At 42.1% G+C, this 24,086-nt stretch overlaps 1 protein-coding gene across 1 annotated transcript in view; it reads right to left on the bottom strand.

The window, feature by feature from the left end:
- Nucleotides 1-8,962: 8,962 nt before the first annotated feature.
- Nucleotides 8,963-24,086, bottom strand: part of XPO1 (exportin 1) — a 76,001-nt gene continuing 60,877 nt past the window's right edge. The window contains exons 15-25 of the mRNA XM_054022592.1: nucleotides 23,876-24,032; nucleotides 23,499-23,662; nucleotides 21,945-22,079; nucleotides 20,877-21,060; nucleotides 19,185-19,291; nucleotides 18,523-18,717; nucleotides 13,191-13,359; nucleotides 11,390-11,524; nucleotides 11,126-11,285; nucleotides 10,949-11,045; nucleotides 8,963-9,996 (exon numbers count right to left, since the gene is read on the bottom strand). Coding sequence (XP_053878567.1) covers nucleotides 9,850-9,996; nucleotides 10,949-11,045; nucleotides 11,126-11,285; nucleotides 11,390-11,524; nucleotides 13,191-13,359; nucleotides 18,523-18,717; nucleotides 19,185-19,291; nucleotides 20,877-21,060; nucleotides 21,945-22,079; nucleotides 23,499-23,662; nucleotides 23,876-24,032 — 1,650 coding nt within the window. The 3' untranslated portion in view covers nucleotides 8,963-9,849. The remainder of the gene's footprint in view (nucleotides 9,997-10,948; nucleotides 11,046-11,125; nucleotides 11,286-11,389; nucleotides 11,525-13,190; nucleotides 13,360-18,522; nucleotides 18,718-19,184; nucleotides 19,292-20,876; nucleotides 21,061-21,944; nucleotides 22,080-23,498; nucleotides 23,663-23,875; nucleotides 24,033-24,086) is intronic.

Below are 24,086 nucleotides of genomic sequence, written 5' to 3'. Positions count from 1 at the left end.
CAGGCTGAAGATGATAGGTGGCGTCAGCTTGCAAACAGAAGGCAAGAGTCAATGCTCCGTCTACTGGAGCATCAAACTGATATGCTCCAGCGTATGGTTGAGCTGCAGGAAAGGCAGCAGGAACAGAGACCGTCGCTACAGCCCCTGTGTAACCAACAGCCCTCTTCCCCAAGTTCCATAGCCTCCCTCACCCAGACGCCCAAGAACACTGTGGGGGGGCCTCCGGCCACCCAGTCACTCCACCCCAGACGATTGCCCAAGCATCAGAAGACTGGCCTTCAATAAGAGTTAAAGTTTTAAAATGCAGTGTGTCCTTTTCCATCCCTCCTCCCACACTCATCCCAGGCTACCTTGGCAATTATCCCCCTACTTTTGTGAGGAATGAATAAAGAATGCATGAATGTGAAATAACAATGACTTTATTGCCTCTGCAAGCGGTGCTCGAAGTGGGGAGGGGAGGGTGGGGTGGTTGGTTTACAGGGAAGTAGAGTGAACCGGGTGGGGTGGGGTTGGAGGGTTCATCAAGGAGAAACAAACAGTCTCACACCGTAGCCTGGCCAGTCACAAAACTCGTTTTCAAAGCTTCTCTGATGCGCACCGCGCCCTGCTGTGCTCCTCTAACCGCCCTGGTGTCTGGCTGCGCGTAATCAGCGGCCAGGCGAGTTGCCTCAACCTTCCACCCCGCCATAAATGTCTCCCCCTTACTCTCACAGATATTGTGGAGCGCACAGTAAGCAGCAATAACAATGGGGATATTCTTTTCGCTGAGGTCTGAGCGAGTCAGTAAGCTGCGCCAGCGCGCTTTTAAACGTCCAAATGCACATTCCACCACCATTCGGCACTTGCTCAGCCTATAGTTGAACAGGTCCTGACTCCAGTCCAGGCTGCCTGTGTATGGCTTCATGAGCTATGGCATTAAGGGGTAGGCTGGGTCCCCAAGGATCACGATAGGCATTTCAACATCCCCAACGGTTACTTTCTGGTCCGGGAAGAAAGTCCCTTCCTCCAGCTTTCGAAACAGACCAGAGTGCCTGAAGACGCGAGCATCATGTACCTTTCCAGGCCATCCCACGTTGATGTTGGTGAAATGTCCCTTGTGATCCACCAGGGCTTGCAGCAGCATTGAAAAGTACCCCTTGCGGTTTATGTACTCGGTGGCTTGGTGCTCCGGTGCCAAGATAGGGATATAGGTTCCGTCTATGGCCCCACCACAGTTTGGGAATCCCATTTCAGCAAAACCATCCACTATTGCCTGCACGTTGCCCAGAGTCACTACCCTGGATATCACCAGGTCTTTCATTGCCCTGGCAACTTGGATCACAGCAGCCCCCACAGTAGATTTGCCCACTCCAAATTAATTCCCGACTGACCGGTAGCTGTCTGGCGTTGCAAGCTTCCACAGGGCTATCGCTACTCGCTTCTCAACTGTGAGGGCTGCTCTCATCCTGGTATTCTGGCGCTTCAGGGCAGGAGAAAGCAAGTCACAAAGTTCCATGAAAGTGCCCTTATGCATGCGAAAGTTTCACAGCCGCTGGGAATCGTCCCACACCTGCAACACGATGCGGTCCCACCAGTCTGTGCTTGTTTCCCAGGCCCAGAATCGGCATTCCACGCCATGAACCTGCCCCAGTAACACCATGATTTCCACATTGCTGGGGCCTGTGCCTTGTGAGAGGTCTATGTCCATGTCAATTTCCTCATCACTCTCTTCGCCGCGCTGCAATCGCCTCCTCGGCTGGTCCGGGTTTCGCCTTGGCATGTCCTGGCTCTGCATATACTCCAGGACAATGCGCATGGTGTTCATAGTGCTTATAATTGCCGCGGTGATCTGAGCGGGCTCCATGATCCCAGTGCTAGCTATGGAGCCTGGTCTGAAAAAAGGCGCGAAACTAGTATCTGTCGGACCAGGAGAAGGAGGGAGGGCCGAGTGACGACATGGCGTACAGGTACAGGGAATTAAAATCAAGAAAGGTGGCTGTGCATCAGGGAGAAACACAAACAACTGTCACACAGAATGGTCCCCCCAAAGATTAAACTGAAAACCCTGGGTTTAGCAGACCGTTGATTTCATGGAGGGAGGGGAAGCAAATGAACACAGAACAAATCTATTTTTTACATCTTAAGACCACAGTGCAGCATGACTGATAGCCCTCGGCATCTTCTGGGTGCTTGGCAGTTAGTGTACTACGATGGCCTTCAGGCCTATTGCACGATCTGCTGCTCAGGGAAGACTCTGCTAATGTGAGATGATCCAACTTGTAATAGGACGGTTACCAGTCGTAATACACCATCTACTGCCAAAAGGCAAAAGGCAAGGGGCTGGTGCAATGCAGCCCTACGGCTGCCAGCCCCACAGCTGCCAGCACCCAGATCGCCGATGAAGGCTACCAGTCATGCTGCACCGTCTACTGCCAAAAGGCAGTTAACTGCTGCTGCTGTGTAGCAATGCAGTCCCACGTCTGCCGGCACCCAGATGACATATGGTGACGGTGAGCTGAGCAGGCTATGTTGTATGTTGTCTGCACAGGTAACCCAGGTAAAAAGGCGCGAATCTATTGTCTGCCGTTGCTCTGACGGAGCGGGAGGGGCCTGACGACATGTACCCAGAACCTCCCGCAACACTGTTTTGCATCATCTGGGCATTGGGATCTCAACCCAGAATTCCAATGGGCGGCGGAGACTGCGGGAACTGTGGAATAGCTACCCATAGTGCAATGCTCCGGAAATAGACGCTAGCCTCGGTACTGTGGACGCGGTCCGCCGACTAGAGCACTTAGAGCATTTTATGTGGGGACACACAAAATCGGCTGTATACAACAGATTTCTATAAAACCGGCTTCTATTAATTCGACCTAATTTCGTAGTGTAGACATACCCTAAGGTTAAGGGAACTGCTTCTCTTACGAGAGCAAGAGGTTGTTCCAATGCCGTCACAGACGGTAAGAAGGAACTGGAGGGGGTCAGGTCAGCGGGGGTATATATACACGGCGCAGTGGTGCCACTCTGGCAGGGGCCCCGCCGACCCGACAGGAGCTGCTAAGGGGAAACGTTTCCCACACTCGTGCACACGACAGGCGCACACCTAATGTGGAATGTGGCACTCAAAGAGGAACGAATGTTGCCTGGGCCATACAGGAGCTACGAGAATGATTCATGCCCAGTCCCACTTGATCTTCATCAGAACCTTGTGCATTAGTGTGACAGGAAGAAAAGCATAATATAAATGATCTATCCATGATAGCAGGAAGGCATCCGTAAGAGACCCCAGGCTGTGGCCTTGCAGAGAGCAGAACTGGTGGCATTTCCTGTTGCTTCAGGTACCAAACACGTCTATCTGGGGAGTCCCCCACAGTTGGAAAAAAGACAGTTACCTTTTTCGTAACTGGTGATCTTCGAGATGTGTTGCTCATGTCCATTCCATATTAGGTGTGTGCGCTCGCCAAATGCACTAGTGCCAGAAGTCTTTCCCTCAGCAATATCCGTAAGCGACTGGCTCCGGCATCCCCTGGAGTGGCATGCACATGTCGCAATATACAGGGCGCCGCTGGTCCCCCCCGACCCTCAGTTCCTTCCTGGGGAAGGAGGGCAGGTTGTGGAATGGACATGAGCAACACATCTCGACCACCACCAGTTATGGAAAAGGTCTTTTCTTCCAGTGCTTGCTCACGTCCATTCAACTTAGGTGACTATCCCTTCACATTCTTCTTCGGCTTCATAACCAGAGCCATGGAGACTGGTGCTAGCTTGTGGACTGTGCCGGGGAGGAGCACTGCGCCCAGTGGCCACGGTGCTCAGTGCGGAGTCGGACCGCTGCTCTGGTGCTGGAGTGAGTGCTGACTCCATTAGGAGGGCTCTTAGATGGATATCGCGCTCCTTCTTCGTCCTAGATTTAAAGGACTTGCAGATAAGGCATTTGCCACTTATGTGCCCCTCGCCTAAGCACCTTAGGCAGCTGGTATGTGGATCAATGACAGGCATAGGCCAGTTACAGGGCTTAAAGCCTGGGGACCAGGGCATGCCATGTCCCCTGGCTGAGTCCCGTTTGGGACTAATGAAGAGTTGAAAACTACTACTAAGGGTTTAACTAAGAAACTACTATTTTACAGATTTTCAAAGTTCGCAAGAACGAAGAACAAAACAACGCTAGCCGAAGCAGATGTTCTAGCACCGCTGCTGTCAGCAAGGAGGAATGGAGGGTGGGGGGAGCCGGCAGCGCCTCTTGTATCATGCCATGTGGGCGCCACTCCAGAGGGCTCTAGAGCCAGTCCCCTACAGATACTGCTAAAGGAAAAACTTGTGGCACCAGTGCATGTGGTGAGTACACACACCTAATATGGAATGGACACGAGCAAGCACTCAAAGGACTCCTTTACAGCTACTTTGTGTTTCTTCTTGGGCATTGGTGATGGGGACTGGTGCTGAGATTCTTGACTGGCAGGAGTGCTCTGCACCAAAGCTAAGGTGATTGGTGCACTCTGAGTGACTAGGCTCTGAAATGGATCTCAGGGCTGCCTCCATGAAAAGGACCTTCAATCTCACCTCCCAATCCTTTTTTGTGCAAGGTTTGAAGTCCTTGCAGATCTGGCAGAGGTGCTTTCTATGAGACTCCCACAAACACTTGAGACTGCTTGTATGTGGGTCACTCAATGGCTTCAGGAAGCACAGGGCTTGAAGCCCAGTGATCGAGGAATGTCCTGGCATTGGGGAGCAGACGAACTTTGTTAACTAAGTGAGGAGTCCAACTACAATATAACTAAAAAATGACTATCACAACTTTAAACTATATACACTAGAAAAATAGAGAAATAGCAAAAAACAAAACAAAACAAAACACTGGAGAGTTTGCCAAAGCAAATGAGAACAGTTCCAACAACTGAGGGGGGAATAGGGTCCGCAGGGCCCTTTATACCAACGCTATGAGCATGAAGCACCAGAGAGTGCTAGAGCCAACCCGACTGATACCACTAGGGGAAAAAATTCCAGCAACTGTGCTCAGGGAACATACACCTACATTGGAATGGACATTTGCAAGCACTCAAAGAAGAATGTGCTGTTCATTCACATTAATATCACAAGGAACAATTTGGAATGAGGTTTTTTTTGTTTGTTTTTGATTTTTAAAAGTTGGGACAGTACTGGTGGCAAAATAATTTGCAGGCCAGATTGAAAAAATAAAAAGCCACAGGAAGCCCTGACAGCACCAGATATTTTCACCGTAATCATCCAACTGTTGCAATAATTCTTCAAGGAACTCACCAGTTCTCTTTCCTGCTGTACAGAATCTCAGAACTTCAACTGGGAGTAAACCATGAGTGTAACCTATGAACGTTTCCTCTCCAGGGACCTAGGACTCTAATTCCCAAGTTGTAATGCCTTTGCTTTCATCCCAAATCATGTTTTATTTTCTAGCATCTCCATTAGATCACTGACTTCCTAAGAAGTCACTCAGTTTTGTTGATGTATCTTCAACTTTAAAGAAAAAGGTTAATTGTTTCTTCACACTATTTGCAGAAAGAAACTAAGTGCACAAATTAAGATTTTTCTAAAGGGACTAGTGATTTTGGGTGCCTCAATTTTCAAGTGACCAAACCTGACCCAGTTAAAGGAGCCTTGGATTTACACAAGATAGCCTTCTAAAATAAATTCCAACTTCCCAAAGTTAGGAGCCTAAATACCTTTGAGGATCTGGGCCCAAGTCCTTTGCTAAGGATGCTGCTGCTGCATCAACCTCAGAAATGAGGGAATACCATGGGAATCCAGAACTCTATTGAATTTCAGCTCCTAATTGAGGGAGGCAGGGGGGTTGGAAAGAGAGGAGTATTTTCCTCATTGCAGCTCAAATCAGCTTTCAAAGCAGAATTGCAATGGGTATGATAGAGCAAATGGTTCAGCACTCCCATCTGCATGTCTGGAAAACGAGAATCTGAAAGAAAAAACATGTGACCAAGCTCCAGACAAGTCTGAGCTGCCTCCTTTATTCACATGAAGAGAAGAGTATCTGAAGTATCTCATACTGTTCACAATCTAGAATTAAATCCTTATGAATTCTCCAAATGGGTCATTTTTGTGCCCAAGACTCAGTATGGTATTCTAATAGGTCCCTGACAGGTTCTCACTTCTGTTGCCCTTTCTGCATTGTATCAAGGCAGTACTTGCAATATTTTTCTTCTAGTTCTATACTCTGTGCAGGACCTGGCAGCTAAAGTCTTGCTGACTACTGCCCAACGCTGGTGGGCCACATCCCTTTGGCTTTCTGTCAAAATGAATATTTCCAGAGTTTTCTGCGTAAATCTTAAAACCTTATTGGAAATTAGATCAAAGTACTTAACAGATTGACACTGAATATTATCAATTTGTATGTTAAAACACCACCCAAAAAAGCTTTTGGAATGGAATTTTGCTGTAAAACATACTAAACATTTTATGGTAGCCTGGAATGAACATTTAGGGAGTGTCCACACCAGCCTTTAACAAGTATGTTAACTATCTCAAGTAAATTACCAACCAATTAACTTGAAGTAAAAAATTCAAGAGATGACAAGCTTTAAGTGAATATTCTCACAAAAAATGTATGTATGTATATACACAATAATGAAAAATGGTCAGTGCCAGATGCTTCAGAGAGAAAGAACAGGGCAATTTCAAGTGATCCATCCTGTCATCCAATCACAGCTTCGGACAGTCATAGGTTTAGGGACACCTGAAGCATGGGGTTCTGTCCCTGGCCATCTTGAGCTAATAACCACTGATGGACCTATCCTCCATTAACCTGTTTCTTGCATGGATAAGTACACCTTACCTGGACGACAAAGTGCAATTTTTTACTAAAATTCATATAAATATGACAAATTCTGTATCAGCATGCAGAGTTCCATGTACTTGGTAACAAGCATGAATCTTCATAGATCTATTCAGGTCTGGTCTATACTACCCGCCTGAATCGGCGGGTAGAAATCGACCTCTCGGGGATCGATTTATCGCGTCCCGTCGGGACGCGACAATCGATCCCCAAATCGGCGCTCTAACTCCACCAGCGGAGGTGGTAGTAAGCGCCGCCGACAAAAAGCGGCAGAAGTCGATTTTGCCGCCGTCCTCACAACGGGGTAAGTCGGCTGCAATATGTTGAATTCAGCTACGCTATTCACGTAGCTGAATTTGCGTATCTTAAATCGACTCCCCGCTGTAGTGTAGATGTACCCTAAGTCTGCAGAGTGCAAGGCACCAATATTCAGGAAGACAAAGTGAGTAAGACCACTGTGGGGTTTCTAGGTTAAAAGGAACCTCCAAGTTAGAATGAATCCAAAAACATTTTTAAGTTTCAGCTGCTCCAAAATTAATTCGAATAATAAAATTGCTATCTATTTGCTGAGCCCCAATTTAAATAAAAATTATCATGGTAGGATGCAGTCTGAGAAACATCAATTTAACTTGAGAGAAATAAATCAAGCTGTGTGTATGAGAAATCAGCTTTATAATGGGAGAGTTGTTTCAACCTTAACTAGAGAGATTATGGAAAGATGACCTCTCTCCATAACCACTCTAGAAGTATTATATTTTTCTTTCCATTAAATAGGCTGAGTTATTTTAAATTTCACGCAGAAGGCACTTCTTACCTCCATCTAGTTTCATGACCCTTCTTATTTCTGCTCTTTGTTGACCAGAAGAATGGGCCATTCATGTGAAACAATCATTTTACGGAATACTTCCTGAATCTTCTACATTTTAATAGATCATATTTTGTCTATTTGATTTCTGCTGCGCGTGTCTTCAATGAGTTCACTGCCTAGCGCTCTTAAATTACAACCGACTCAAAAGAGTGTATGTACAAGTAGTTCAACTTATCCATTTCAAATAAGCTTTATCTTAGATTCCTCTACATCATTACTTCTATTTAGAAACAAACTATTTTATCTGCTTGTGGCAGCATATGCTCAATTAGTGGATGACAAAATTACACTCATTATGGATATTAATATAGCCCCTTCTCTGAAGAAATGTCCACATAAAGGAGGAGAGCAATAGCTGCGCTACAGCCAGTATGGAGTTGAGAGTCTGACGGCTCAACCTAGCAAAGTTATATCATGTTCCAGGACACGAGGTTTGAAAAAAATCACTGAATACTGACTGGTCTTGGTATTGCCCCCCCCCCAGCATTAATGGCTCAGGTTGACAGCATTTGTGCTGCCAAATGTTCTGCAGACAGGTATGGATCTGCCTTTATTAGTACTAGGCAAAGGAATCAAGCAAGCAGAAATGTTCTTAAGCACAACTGTGGGGAAAATGCCCACACCCACAAACATTTTGGTTGAGTATGTTCTACGTAGACACTTGCTGACTAATGAACTTTAATTTGATTTGAAAATAAATGCACAATACAAAAAAGTAACTACAGTATTCAAATTTTATATTAAAAAGGATTATACTAATCAACTAACCTAATTTCCTTTACAACTTCACATGAATGTTGTATTTTAATATCATTCTGACAGTCTTAAGACTGCAGACCAGAGGAATGCAAGCTGTTCCAAGAATGAAAACATCAATAGTTTGGACTTACATACATTCCTCTGTTAGACAGCAGAGGAGAAATGCTAGAGAGGGGAAGCTAGGATGTCAAATCAAAGTGTTCAGTTTTCTTACCTTTGGTTTCACTACTTCATATACCTTTGAAAGGCATTAAACTATAAATGTAGGTGAAAAATAGTTTAATATTGTTCAGACCTGCTGATGCTAGTCTAGTCACAAAATCAGGCATCTCATTTTGAATTTCTGAACTGAAAAATCCAAGTGTAAGTTCTTCTTGAAGAGCTCTTGCATGTTAAAGTTTGTCATTGCAGTTACAGGAGCATTTATCTAGCCTGATATTCATCTACCTCTTATGGGATTCTTTTTTCTATACAACCAAACATCGATGCGATCACTGCATTTTTATCCAATAAAAGATAAGCCAAAAGAAGGAAAATAAATGTAAACCAATTTTATTTTGCTTTTAAGTAGTGTTCTTAAAGCACTACAGCATGGTAAACAATGTAAATTAGTATAAGTCATCTCAAAAGCCAGAGTTCTCTTTTTATGAGTTGTTAAAAAGATGCAGCCTATTCTAACAGGATAAATATTTTAACCATTTCACTTCGAGTTAATGAAGGCTCACAAATGAGCAACACTCCTCATTGAGGAAAACAAAAAGCTGTTGTCGACAAAGCGACAGCACACACACAAAAACAAAAGAACTGTGTAAAAATAACTAACGGTACTGTGTTCCCATACTCTTTTGAAGTTGCTTTACAGTGGGATGATATGCACATGATCTTGCTGCAAACTTGTCATATTACTTGCAAATACATGTAGCCTAGCCTTACCATTCAGTCCAAAAGCTGCTAACTGTTCAGGTAATGCAGCATTATACTCTGCTTAACAATCAACTCCGTATGTTTTACTCATTATCTTTTCTTCTAGACTGCAGGGCAGGTTAGAAAGAAAAATGATCCCCTCATTAAAAATTGGTACTCTCACAGGAAAAATGTGTAATTTTGCAATAGACTTAACAAGGTATGTTTTGCCTCTCTTTTCCCCTTAGCCACAAAATGGGCATGAAGTATTTTTTTTTAAAATGCCTTAATTCTCAACTTCATGCAAATCTAAATAAAGATGACCAAAACAAAAGCTTAAACAATGGAAGGATATTTCACAGAAAATTTCTTATACAAAAAACACATAAGAAAAAGGGCCACTAGGTGACATTTTAATTTACAAATTGGCATCATTTTGGTCAATATCCGAGTGCTGTTTTCTTCTACCACAACAAAGCAGCTGTACAGAAAGAAAACTGCATAACTGGTTTTATGCATTTTAATCACACATTTCCTCAGGAATTTCATGTGGATTAAGGATGCCAGGGACAGACATCTGAAGTTTATGTTTCTCCTCCTGAGCCTGTCGAAGGGCTGTTTCTCTTTCTTCCAGGAATAAATCGGATGTGTCTTCACCTGCAAATTCCTACACAAATAAGTAGCTTAGTTAGTCCAATGTAAGTGTTTTGAAATCCAAGAATAAAAAGTAAGAAGCTTCCAAAATCCAGACATTTTTATATATAAATATGAAAAATCAATTTGTCACACTTGACAGTCAGAACCAGAATTAAAAAAAAAAAATTTTTCTCATGCAACAGTTGTTGCCACTAAAACCTAAATCAGTATAAGGAATGTAGTAGCACCCTGCATGATATTTGCATTTTCACTAGCTGCTGCAGGTGGGGATACCAGCTTCATGTTTTGAGTGGTCAGTCTTTGGGGTCCCATTGAAATGTAGGCATTACAACATCAAAATGTTAGAACTTGAATCTACATTGTAATTCTATTTAGGATACTTTACTGAGGGACAGTCCTTCCTTTAATTATCTCTTGAATGCCAACTTTTATTTCTATTTTTTAAAAAAAGGAAATAAAATGATGAGATGAGATACAAAAAACAAAAGTTTAGGCTTCTGAGGACTGAAATGCTTAGGCTATCCCAAGTTACTGGGTTAAATATAGGGGAAGCTGCGTGAAATATAATAGCCTGTGATATACAGGAGGATAAGACTAGAAGATCTAATGGTCCCTTCTGGCCTTAAACTATGAAACTATTCCAAAACCAGGATTGCAATATGGCCTCTGTTTAAAAATGGGCTTACTACACATCTCCAGTTTGGAAAGATTCACAGCTGCAAAGAAATCTAAAAGGTGCATCAATCCATTCTCTCAGTCTAAATAGTCTAAGGCAACAGGCATTCCTCTGCACCCTTATTGAAGTGGCCAATAGTCACTGTGGCCCTACAACTCTGAGATGGTGAATTATAAAAACACGCTGACCTGTTGCATGACTTTTCATAAGTGATGAACCAGCCTCTTTCGTTTTGAACGTCACATTCAACAGTCATTTAAAATTTACACTAACATTCCAAACATACCTTAATTTGGACCAGGAAATCCCTAAGGTGTTCCTTGAAGGCAGGAATATCCTGATTTAAACTGAAGAGTCCTGTTACAAATAGCTTAACCTGTGCACTAAGAGTAAAAATACCAATTAGTACACGGGAAACACAAGAACCACGCTCACAATTTTTTAACAGCCACAGCACACTTACTCTTGCAGGTGAGGAAATGCAGATTTAAGAAGATTAGCAACATACTCCTGAATAAACATTTGGTTGTTCAATGGATTGCCAGGGTTTAAAGGTGTACTTATTTTTCCTTCTTCTACTAAATTGAACATGTATGCAAGAATTGATGCATGCATTGTCAAACCTGCATATGTAAAACAGAAATGAAATTACTTGTTACTCAAAGTAAATTCCTTTATTGTTTAATGATTGCTGTACTGTTTCCCTCAACCTCAAGCACACTCTTACCAGCAGTATGTGAAGTGTCTGTTACAACAGAAAAAATATGCTGAAGAATGTCACAGAAATAAGTCTGATAAAAACTCTGAGCAGCAGCCTCTTCTTGCGCAACATTTTGTAATAGAGTATAAAGTATCTGAAGACCTGAAAGAAAGCAAAAGGATGAAAATGACCAAAATCTTTTACATTCGCTTTCCTTTCCAGAAAAAATTGCATATAATCAAGAAGTTCAGATCTGTGCAAAGAGAAGTCTGACCTAGACAGAACGATACGAACCAATATTGAAAGATTTTCCAAGAATTTCTTCAAGTAGCTACCATATTTTTGTGGATTTTACATTTGTTATGATTACTAATTATCAGCACCTCAGGCCCTTACCAAACAAAAACCGTCCACTTAAGTGCTACCTTTGCTGTGATAGCGTATATTTAACTGCAATAATCACATACAAGCAGGTCAAGTAAAGCTGACTGGAAACACCTAAAAAATTTTTTGTTGGAATTTGCTGACATCTAAATGTTTTGCAGAAATGGTTAGATTTAGTCAAACTTCCAAAGGAATCCAGATTTCCTGCAGTCTGCCCACCTGGCTTCTCCACAGTCCATCTGGTGGTCTGCTGAGACCAGGCTTCTAGGGTCCACAGCACTCGGGCAACCTGCCAGGCACTTTCCTGGGGTCAGGGACCCCACGGCTTCTAGACTTCTGGGGCCAGGTAGATTCCGGACTCTGGGAGTTGAGTAGCCACAGGATCCCTTGCTCCCAAGCTCCTCAGCAGACCACCAGGTGGGCTCTGGCCCAGCTGGCACTCTCAGGCTCCCCTTTAGTTCACCACATGGATGAAGGAGGGCTGGAAACCTCAACTCCTGGAACTCTCAGAGCTGGCACTCCCTGGCTCCCTGTCAGTTGGGCTACCAAGGACCTTTTCAATCCACAGCAGCCATGACGACTTTCAGGGTCCCTGGTTCTGCTGCAGTGACCAGACAGCTGGGGACCTCAGACAGCATATTTCATTTTGGAAACATCACATTTTGCTCTTCCAAAACAAAACATTACATGATTTCAGTTCTGCACATTTATTCAAAGTTTTTGGCTTTTCGTTCCGATTTGGGATGATAATAAAATTTCTGAAAATTAAGTAGTTTTTGCAGAACTGAAATTTGGTTTCCCTGTCAGCTCTACCACCAACCACCATCATTAACATTACAAAAATGGCAAACACCAAGCCCCCTCCACTATCACAGTTTGGCAACAATTTGGAGAACAATCCTATAGTTAGATACTTATTTAAAAATAGATAACCTCATCAGACCTTGCCCCTCTCTCTATACAATAGGCTGCATTGCCTAAAATGGGGGAGAAGTCTAAGGTCTGTTACTCTTCCAGTGTATTTGAAGGTACTCGGATGGCCTGCACCAGCATCTCCAGGCATCTTCCCCTTCATGAGGAACTCCCTTCTAGTCCCAATATGGATGCCTCCTATTGGAGTTTGCTTCTTGTTGAAGGCTGGGGAGGTGGTGAGCTACAGGAAAGGAAAGGAAGCCAGCAAGGGGAACAACAACTGGTACCCTCTCCTGGCTGTAGGAGACAACTTGCATTCAAGTATTTTAGCTTTATACACCTGGACAGACCGCAGAAGCCTGTGAAAATAATGACTAATGGAAAATATTGATACAATACAGCAATATAACCACAAATATATATTTCCCTAAGTTGATCTACATATATCATACTCCCTCAAAATATAAAATTCAGACCTATTAACTGGCTATATTCAAGTTTATAAGTTTAAAAATACAGAAACTCTATTCACCTGTATCCGCAACATTTCTCATTGTGTGTTTGAAAGCCCAAATAATAGAATCCAAAACAAGTTTGAACTGTGCAGGTGGAATGGCCAGGAATGCTGGAAAGCAATGAGAATTTACTGCTTGGAGTAGCAAGAAAAAGTTTGTTCTATGTTCAGGATACTCTTCAAAGTCCTAAAAAGAGAAATACATAATGAAATTCCAAGTTCCTTAAGCAGCTACAGTACACATCACAAGCTATCACCATAACAAAAATCTAACCCAGTAGCAGAAAGAACAGCAGCTTTCCAACCTAGGACAGCCTTTTTCCTTTTAAAAAATTATTATAAAAGGAAATATTAACAATTTCGGAACAGTATATGGACTCACTGCAATGCTTTTTAACTTAAAGTCTGATTAACTCATCAGAACATAAGGTTATCAAATTGAATCAGTCAAGCCAGAGTTCTTCTAGTTAACATGTAAGAACTGTGCAAGCCATTCACATACCACTTAAGTTTGTATACAACAGTATAAGAGTCAGACACTTTGCATCACAGAAAAGGGGCAGAAAGGTTGCAGCAGAAGGGGGAAGGGTAGTTTCACAATATGCTTGCCTTATAGCACCAGGAGCCCATTAGAGTCCCACCATACAACCACTACTATTTTATGAGGTTACATGTTTGGTGTAGCCACAAGGCAGTTGCTTTACATAGCATGCTCCCTTCAAATCTGGTGGAAGCTACATTGTTCACTAGTATGCGTGAAGACAAGGAGAAGGGTGCAGGAGGAAGACACTGGTAAATGCCATTGGGAAGACCAGAGTAGAGTAGAAGAGCAGAATCTCTTCCAAGGTGCTCTGGATTCCACATGGATGAAACCTGATTACACTGATGCTCAGGCTCTACAGAGTTTGGAAACTCTACCCCCTCCCCCCCACACACACACACTTCCTCCCACAAGATGAAACAAGTTTCTCTGAATTTTTCTTCTTATTGCCTATCAGGATAGCAAGGGTTGAAAAAAGGGGACAGCCATTTAGGCCTAATTGTTAACTCCAAACCACACAATCTTTTCCTGCATACTTAGAGAAGTATGAAAACCATAAAGCCAAATAAAAGGACTTTGGAACAGTTTGTAAGAACATGATAAACACAGTTATAATTTAAAAACATTTGGAGAAATGTTCAGGCAATATTCTAGAAACAGATCTGGGTACAAGTCTGAGGACAGCATGACTCCAAAGTATATTTTTCCTCTTTAAAAAAGCTCTCTCATGTTTATAAGCTACTAAATAAACAAGACTCCTAGAAGTAGGTTAACAATCTGTCTCTCATACAATGAATTACTGTATTTTCTCACAATGGGGTATCACTTTTCACAAAGATTCAAGGGCTAGTCATTACAAAATTATGACTGGAGTCTTGTGCACCTGACAGCTGAAGGAAGAGCTGGGACAATATTCCAGTTCCATGAGTATCAAAACCTTAGTTGCTTTTGACAAGAAGTTTTCATTAGTAACATAAGACTTGTCACAATCCACAAAGTAGAGGTAACGGTGTGTGGCTCAGAAACAGCACCAACTCTGGTGTTAATATTTTGGGAATTATTTCTGGCTATTTCTTACTTGTATACTACCTTTCTAATAGTGCTTCTCACTCTGACATACTTCAAATGTTATGAAATTATGTACATATCACTGCAGGTTATACCATAAGGATTTAATCACACAAGATATTTTACCATATAACTGCTCTAAGGGATAAGTTGTTTTTCTTAGCTTCCAAAAAGGGAGGACTAACAAGTAGTTCTTATTTAGAAGTCTTTGGAAGTTTAATGCAGTGGTTCCCAACTGTGATCTACAGGAACCTAAAATGTCACAAGGCTGACTCCCACCAGCTTCCTGCTGTACAGACTTATAAGCTCTTAATGGCAGGTTCCCTTTCAAAAAGCCAGATCATTAATCAAAAATTTCAGTCTTTGGAGGCTAAAAGTGAGATGCGTAAATCCACATTAAGGCACCTATGTTCAAAAAAAGTAAGCTCATTAGGGACTTAAAATCAATACTGTCCTAATTTCTTTACCACATAAGCACTTGCTGCGATTGCTACAGGAATGTTAAATAATTTCAAAAAGGAGGGAAGGTGGTCCACAAGACACTATTCAGATGTGGGTCACTATGAAAAAATTGAGAACCCCAATGTGTTGACATTTGGGGCTGGATTCACAAAAGCACTTATGCCCTTAAGTCTGAGAATCAGGCCCCACTGATTCATAAAACCCCAGTTAATGACCCCTGAACCCTGTAGGCACCTGAAATCATTTGGCACTTGAATTATTGCAGTAAATATTCCCTAGGTGCCTATGTTTCTGTCTCTGAGCATGTGTTGTACAGCCTCATGCTAGAAGTCCGGATGCCTAAGACCCAGAGCAATGCACAAAGCTTACATAAAAACAGCCAGTAGTTGGGGAGAGGAGACCCTCCCTCATAACTTTTAGCCCACTGGTTAGGGTACTTACCTGAGATGTGAGAGACCACTGGTTCAAGCCACTCTCTTCCCACTGACAGGGAGAAGGGATTTGAACAAGAATTGCCACTTAAGTGAGTGATCTAGCCAGTAGGCAATAAGGTATTCCGATATAGGGGCTTCTTTAGTCTCTCCTGATGGCAGTGTTCCACTGTGGAGCAGGAGACCTGGATCCTAAGTCTCCCTATCTCTCGAGTACTCTAATCACCAGGCTATAGACCAGGGGTAGGCAACCTCTGGCATTCGTGCTGAAGGTGGCACGCAAGCTGATTTTCAGTGGCACTCACACTGCCTGGGTCCTGGCCACCAGTCCGGGGGGCTCTGCATTTTAATTTAATTTTAAATGAAGCTTCTTAAACATTTTAAAAACCTTATTTACTTTACATACAACAATAGTTTAGTTATAGATTATAAACTTATAGACAGAGACCTTCTAAAAACATTAAAATGTATTACTGGCACGCGAAACCTTAAATTAGAGTGAATAAATGAAGACTCGGCACACCACTTCTGAAAGGTTGCCGACCCCTGCTATAGACAGACTCATGCTTGCTCTCTCTGGCCCAATGATTCTTTTCAATATTTACGCACAGTGCAACAGCTTCACCATTGGGCTGACGAGAGTAGAAGTATAAGAATGACTCTATAGACTGGTGGTTAGAGCACTCACAGGAGGTAGGAGACTGAGCATCCAGTCCCCTCGCTCCACAGTGGAACAGCTTCACAGGAGAGACTGAGGGAGCATTCACATCAGAATATCTTATAGCTGAGTCACTATGGCATATATCTGAAAAGTGGCAGATGCCTGTTCAAATCCCTTTTCCCCCTCAGATGGTGATGGGAGGACCTGAACTGGGGGATCTCCCAGATACCAAGTGAGAAAAATTGAGGGAGGCCCTCCCCCCGCTTACAAAAACAGCATAGGCACCTAACACCAAGAGAGGGTTTGCAGCTGAGAATCCCAAGCAGAGGGAGGTGCCTCACCACAGCCTGGACCCAGGCACCTATCTCCAACAGGGACAAGGCAAAGACACATCCCTCAGTTTAACACCTCCCACTGGCTACCTTAGGAGGAGCCTCCTGGCTTTTGTGAATCCCATTCTGAGGGGCCTATCTCTCCCCATTCATTGTAATGGGAGCCAAGGCACCTAACTCCGGCTTTGTGAATACCAGTGATTTTCTAGGCACCTAAAAGTGACGCATGAGGACACTCAGCATCATGCCTAAGGGTAAGTCTATACAGCAATGTAAGCCTGGGCTTGAACCCAGGCTCTAGCGTAACTCCCCCCTTGCATCCACACATCAATTGTGCTAACCTAGGGCTTGGACCTAGGATCCCAGGATCTTGCAAGACTGGAGGGAGGACCTAGGGGCCAAGCCCTATTGCTTTCCTGTGTGCACGTGGCCCTGGCTTTATTGGCTCCCAGAAGTCCTCCAGATGTATCCCAGAGTTCCCAGTGGCAGAGTAGAAGCATTGCAAACAGCCAGCGCAGTGGCTGCAAGCGCCATTACTGCCTGGCTGAGCGTGCTTCCTGCTCCTGCTCTTCTCACAGTGGTGGCAGTTCCTACTCTGGCTCCTTCTCGCTGCTGTGTGGAGCTTGCAGGGAGCAAAGGTGACAGGCAGGAGGCAGCTTCTGGCTTCCAGGATGCTGGGGTTTAGCCCTCCCCTGGCTGCGTTGAGCCAGGAGCTCTGCTGCTGCCCCTCCCTGCAGGGCAGCTGCTTGGTCTGAGTCCGCTCTCTGTTCCTTGCCCCTGGTGCCCAGGCAGCATGCACGATGAGGGCAGTGAGTGGGAGCCAGACCAAAAAACTTCCCCAGGGATCCCTTATCCCTGCCTCCCAAGGTGTGGCAGGGACAGGAATAAGGAATCCCCGGGGGAGTGCTGGAGCACACTGCACCCCAATTCCTGGGGATGCACTTCATCGCTCTGCAGCGAGCAACAGCCAGGATGGGGTGCATGTGTAATTTTCCTCTGAAAACTACCTTTTATGTCATTTCAAAATAAACCAATCAACCAAAAACTCCTTAACTGAACATACCATTTTAAAAATATAAGAATTATAAAGTTTCATTTTAATAGTTTGACAGTCATGGAGACTGATGTTCTAATTATTGTTAGAACAGGTGCACATGGGCATTTTCCTGCCAATGTGACTCAACCTAGAGCTGGAGAGCCCTATTTTCAGACTAGATGGTAATTCAGTATAAAGTCTTCTGAGACTGCAGTCATTCTACTGAGACTGCCACCAAAGGAATTTATTATGCAGTTTAAATACTCACGTGCTCCTTATGGGCACCTGAATCTCATTAATAGCACCATCACAGTTGGGAAACAGGGTGGGAAGTAGAGTTTTCCCCACAATGCACCACATTCCCAGTACTAGAATTTTGACACAAGGTGGTGGATGTGCTAGGCACTCTAGGATAGTGTCTGTGTGCTGCAACATGGGCGCCAGAGCCCTAGGGTCAAGCACAGGTCAGAAAATTCTGAATGTAGGGTTAAAATGCAGTGTAGATGCTGAAGCCCAGGGTTCCCTGACACCGGTCAGCTGACGCAAGTCCCACCAACCCTAGGTTTACACTGCTGTATAGACATATCCTAAGTTTCTTTGTGAATATAGTCCTTGGCTCCTATACTTAGGGAAATGCTGTAATATCACCCATCACGGTCATATCTGTATAATCAGTAGCAACAGCCAACTCCCTAGTGGGCTTTGTGGAATGTCTGATTCTCTGCTTGGGATATCTTATTTGGTTGGTTGGTTGGTTGGTTTTATGCGATGTATTATGGAGACTGTAGGTATCCAAACACAAAAGATTAATGTACTTGCCTTATTGATCATATTTAACGTGCATTCAAAAACAGCATCAAATATCTGAGGTATTTCAGCAGTAATGTGTCCCCCCAATTTATTTACAATGATAGCCATTGTACTGAGTACTTCAGGTTCTCTAGCAGCTGGAACATTTCTCTGGTAATCAATGAGAACTGCATCCAACAAAGGAGGAACAAAGTTTTCAGCTACCTGGTAAAGAAAGCAGAACATTGTTAGATATCTAAAAGATTGCCTACAATAATTGCATAATGAATGCTTTGTAGCAGAGTATGAGATATTTTAGATACCTACAAATAATTTAGGTCCTAAATACATTTTTTAAAAGGAGCTTGCCAAATATATACAGTGACTCCTTTAGAATTATTTCTACCCTAGTAATCACTGTTTTAGATTATTGATCATGTAGATCCAGATCTATTAAATCCTCTTGGCTATAGCTCATAAATTTTTTGCAATATCACTTTAATTACGTAAATCTCACTCGGACTTGAGTCCTAGAGTGTGTATTACGTGTGTTTTATGGACCTCCTGAAAATGAGTTGCTATGACAAATGCAGTGTATCTTAATTATACTTTTTTTCTGTTGTAAAGATTGCAGATTTCTCCCAGAGTGTCTTATTTATGAATATTGCTAGTTACTTTAAAAATCCACTTACCATCTGAGGATCGTTGGACCTGCTCACCCAACCAGAAATTAGTTTTAGAGTTTCCCTTTTTACTGTCCTCATACTTCTAATCAGAGGTTGTTTAGTAACCATTTCACCTGAAAAGGTTTTAAATTTTATTACAACTCAGTTAAAAGGGTTTGTTGATATCTGAATATACGAAAACTGACTTTTTACACCGAAGTTTTATGCCAAGTTGTTGTCCATCCTACTCTTCATTTAGCAGCTCACACTCTTTGTACGTGCCTATCCTATGCACCAAGTAGTCGCTCAATTGGGAAATATTACATCAGTTCTAATCTCCCTTCCTTTTCACTCAATGCCCCACTTATTTTGGTCTCCTTCCTTTTGTCCTGTCCGTGGCATATGATGTCACAAGAGCAAGTCAAAAGGATTATGAACGTGCAATATAACTGCTAATCTGCTACAGTATACTACCACTGGCAGGGCAGACATGCTCAAAACAGCCTCCAGCTGTGATTTTTACACATTCCAACTTATACATACTATGAAACACTCTGTTTAGGAGCAGATGTACATGACTGGCCAGTTAGTTGCCCTCTCCCCCATCATCTGTCCAGAGTTTGCAGGACCTCCACACTATCTACAACTGATTGGAGTGGGTCTTGCTTTACAATCCTAGAGACATTTGTTAGAGCCATGTTAAGTCCTGAGACAGGTGTGATCCAAACTGTGGGATTACCCAGTAGTTGCAAATCCAGCACTGCACCTCTAAACTACAGATAGAGCTTCAAGTAGTACCTAGCACTAATTTCTGAACTTCATAACTACACATTTCTTGGCAAGGACAACTGCTGGTCTTTGGAGCTGCATAGAATCAAAGATATACTCTCTGGTACTGAAGGTTTCACAGAGGTCAATCATACAGCAACTCTATAAATATCAAGTAGTACAACTCTATTCTCACTAGTCATCTGTGCAAGTTCTACCTGTATTATGTGATGAATATGTACATTCCCAAATACCAGCATATGGGTAGCACTGATTGGTACAGCAGAGATGGAAAAGCCTTTAATTGCTCTATTAGAACGTCCTATGGCGCACCAATGGGAAAGCAAGACCTGTTCCCAAACTACTGTAAACACCCTCCCCAACCCACCTCCTTTGAGAGAAAGCACCTTATATGTAATATTTGTATTTTTGTTTTGACAAAAATGCTATGCAACTGTTAATTTCTTTCCAGCAATAACCTTTGATTTATAAAGTCTAGGCCGTGAATTTCAGTACAAATCATTTATTCAGAAGACAAGACTTATGTAGCAGCAAAATATTAGCTTAATATATTAGCACTTTTCAAACAGGATAACTGAAGAATGAAAAGGGAATTCTTGGCTCTGATTTAAAGAAACTCAATAAGCCACATTTTCAAGTGTGTGTTGTGGCTTTTATTACAAAATTTGGGATGAGTTTTCACTTCCACAGAAAAATATTTACTTTTTGTAATTTTATAACCCCAGAATTTTTCTTATTCATAGTTTAACAGTATCATCTCTTTTTCCATCAAGAGACGACAGAAGTTTATCTGAATATAAAGGCCAATACAGCTCTTATTAATCTGAAAGGCCAATATAATAAGCACTTGGTTATTTATTGATTAAAAGGTGGTAGTAAGAGTAGATGGTATTATTCCCATTTTGTTAGAAATAACACGGAAATTCTTACCATTAGCCTGAATAGCTGCGGAAATATTTTCACTTAGGCACTTGTACACATTCAGCATATCTAAATAAATTCTTCCAAGCTGTATCACAAAGGGGTGTCCGACAGCTTTACATGCTCTTACATTTGTTTTCAGAATGCTACCCAGCTGTTTAACTGTTTCAGGATCCTTTAGAATATCAACATTCTATTGAAGAATAGTAATTAAGTTAGTCTCATTAACTGAACAAAACTGAGCTTCTGGTAATTTTTTTATAAAATAAAAATTCAGTCAGTCAGTCATTTCAAACAGTTATCCTAGCAATGTGTTAAGACTATCCCACTGCAGGAGACAGCACCTATACTGCTGCTGTGGCTCATGGCACAGTGATGGCAAGAGCAACAATGGGATGAAATCGGGATTACTTAATATTGCTTTTCTGGAGAAGTATCATGTACATGAGCAACAGTACAAGTATAACCCTAAAAGAAGGAAGAACATAAGGACAGGGGAATGGAAGAAGAGACACATGAGAGGGCGAAAAAAAAAGTGAGAAGAAACAATGGTCCAATGGCAGTATAAGGTAGAGAACAAAGCTTGTTCTTGTCACAGCAGGGATCTGCTTTCCTTCACAAAAGGGAGGATTGCTCTTCAGTGCATAGCTATTAGCAATGGCTGGAGGAAAAGACAACCCTCCTACCTGGAGTAGTGTTACAGTAAACGTGTGGGGCACGTGAACAGGGGGAAAAAAAGTAGATCTCTTTTGAAGACACAAATTAAGCCCTCAAACAGATAAGCACCATTTTATATTACTACAAGAAATATGCTGCTAAAAATTCTTTAAAAGACTATGAAAAAAAAGAACCACCCCCCACACTTCCCTTTTATTCCCCTCCCCCATTTTCATAATACTTTTTACTATCATGCCAATTTATCCTACTACCCAAATGTTTGGCCAGGTACCTCCAGAATTAGTCCATACAATGCCAGATCAAGCACAAAATTAAACCTTATTAAAAACCAAACGTTCAGCAGGATCTCTCTAGCTGAACATAAAATATTAGAAGTTAACATTTCCATAGTGCTCTTACTTTTGTTGCCTGCTGGATTATGCTGTCCCACACTTGATTAGGGAGCAACATGTATTTTTCTATCAGATGCTCCTGTACAGTTTGGTCAGTCTGTGCCCCAATCATGTATCCAACAGCTTCATAGAATGTATGCACCTGATTTGAACGAGAAACAAGTGAGATAGGAAGGAAAGTTTTCAGAATTAAGACCTAATGTTCAAACACACCACTTTGTTATGCAGTCATTCCTATATCTCTAGTGGTATATGCACAATTTTTAAAAGTTGTCCATAAAGAGTTGAAGCAGAAAATATGTTTTAACTGAGTCTAAAAACATTCCCAACACACACTTTACACCAAACATCAAAATTGACTATTTTTGGATGTTTGCTGGACGCCATTAAAACATTTTCTAACTTCAGCTTCTTTCATTGGGTTTGTTTGCAGGTTCCCAGTTTTTTTTTTTTTTTTTTTTTTTTTTTTAAATAACAAGGTTTATATCAAACTGGGGTATCAGGTGTACAGCACAGAGGAAGGCCTGTTTTAACAAATCCTATGAGGTCTATCAAAGTAAGGTACTTGTCCTACTGACTCAGTAAGCTATACGTTGCTGGGATAATGGTGTAGTGTACTGTACTGTAGGGGAAAATGGAGAGGGAATGGGGAAACAAATATTGAAATTCTGAAACATTTAAAAACTGTTTAGATAAAACACTTAACATGGGTAAAAGTATTTTATTCAGTCCTTCTCCATGCACCCCATTTACCTCCCTCCTCTCCTTCCATATCCCCACTCCTTTGCATCACCTTCATCTTCCTTTCACATTCTATCAGTCTGTCTTCCCCATCCTTATTCTGCATCCCTCACAGAGCTACACATTGCAAGACCAGGCAGCTCAGCTTCATGCCACCTAATTCTTTTTTAGTAAGTCTCCCTCCAATTTCTTTTTTTGTAATCACCCTCCAAATGTATCCTAATTACAATGGGAAGCTAATTATATCTTTCAACTATGGAGTGGCTACCACCACTCCCTAAAGTAGATCTTCCCCAGATGCTAAACCATTTTACCCACAGAGAAAGTTGCAAGTACCACTGCTACAACATATACAGTAAGTTTGTGTTTGTCTCTAGTTTTATCAAACTATGGTTCCCATTTGGCATAATATGTACCTGTATTCTTGAACATTTCAGTAGTTGCATGCTGTTAGTGGGATACTACTTATGCCATGTTAAAACCATTAACAAATAAAAACAATTAGGTGGGAAATGTTAAAATGTTTATCCCAAAAATTGTTCAACCAGAACTTAATTCTTGTTAAAGAAATAAATGGGAACCCATTAAACCCACATCATCTCCTGGAGAGGAGGAAGAACAAAATCTGCTGAAGGACATTAACTAACCCCCCACACAATGACATAAGCATTCTTCTAGTACCACAGGATTATGCCCTACCAGCAAGACTAGGAAACAAAATTCAAGTCTCCTAGAAAGCACCACCACCATTTCACCATGGCTTTTATATATTAGCCAGAGCCACTACGTATCATTACCTAAATTGCTGAATTTGACATACCTGCTGTGGCTGAAGATCACAAATGATTGTATTAATATTGTTCAGGATCTCATCAATGAATGGCATGACTTCTCCCACTTGAACCTGAACAAAGTGTCGGCGGCATTTCTGTGCTATTTTTATGAAGGTATCACAAGCCATATCCTGGACACCATCATGGGTTTCTAAGTTAAAATATAATTATGTGTGACTTTTATGCTCTTTACAAAGATTCTACAGGTGCGTACACACACACACACACACACACACACACACACACACACACACACACACACGCAATCAGTAGCTCCAATATGAAAGTAATATTTGAATATTCAGGTCCCCAAAAATTTAAGTGTTGGTAAGCAAAAAAGTGATGAAACATCAAACATATTTACCATGCATGAATTCAAATAGCTTGTTGACTACGGTCTTCAAAAATTTCCAGTGAGCTCTCAAGAACCGTGGATATTGACCTACTATATACATGATATTTGATGCAATAATAGCTTTGTTATCTTTCCCTCGCTTTTGTTCACAGAGTCCCAGAAGATCCTGCAAGGGGAAAAAAACCCTGTACTTATCTTCCTTTTCATGTTTAATGTTTGT

This window comes from Malaclemys terrapin, chromosome 3 (assembly GCF_027887155.1).
Source record: "Malaclemys terrapin pileata isolate rMalTer1 chromosome 3, rMalTer1.hap1, whole genome shotgun sequence".
NCBI lineage: Eukaryota > Metazoa > Chordata > Testudines > Emydidae > Malaclemys > Malaclemys terrapin.
This window is presented reverse-complemented; position numbering and strand designations above follow the sequence as displayed.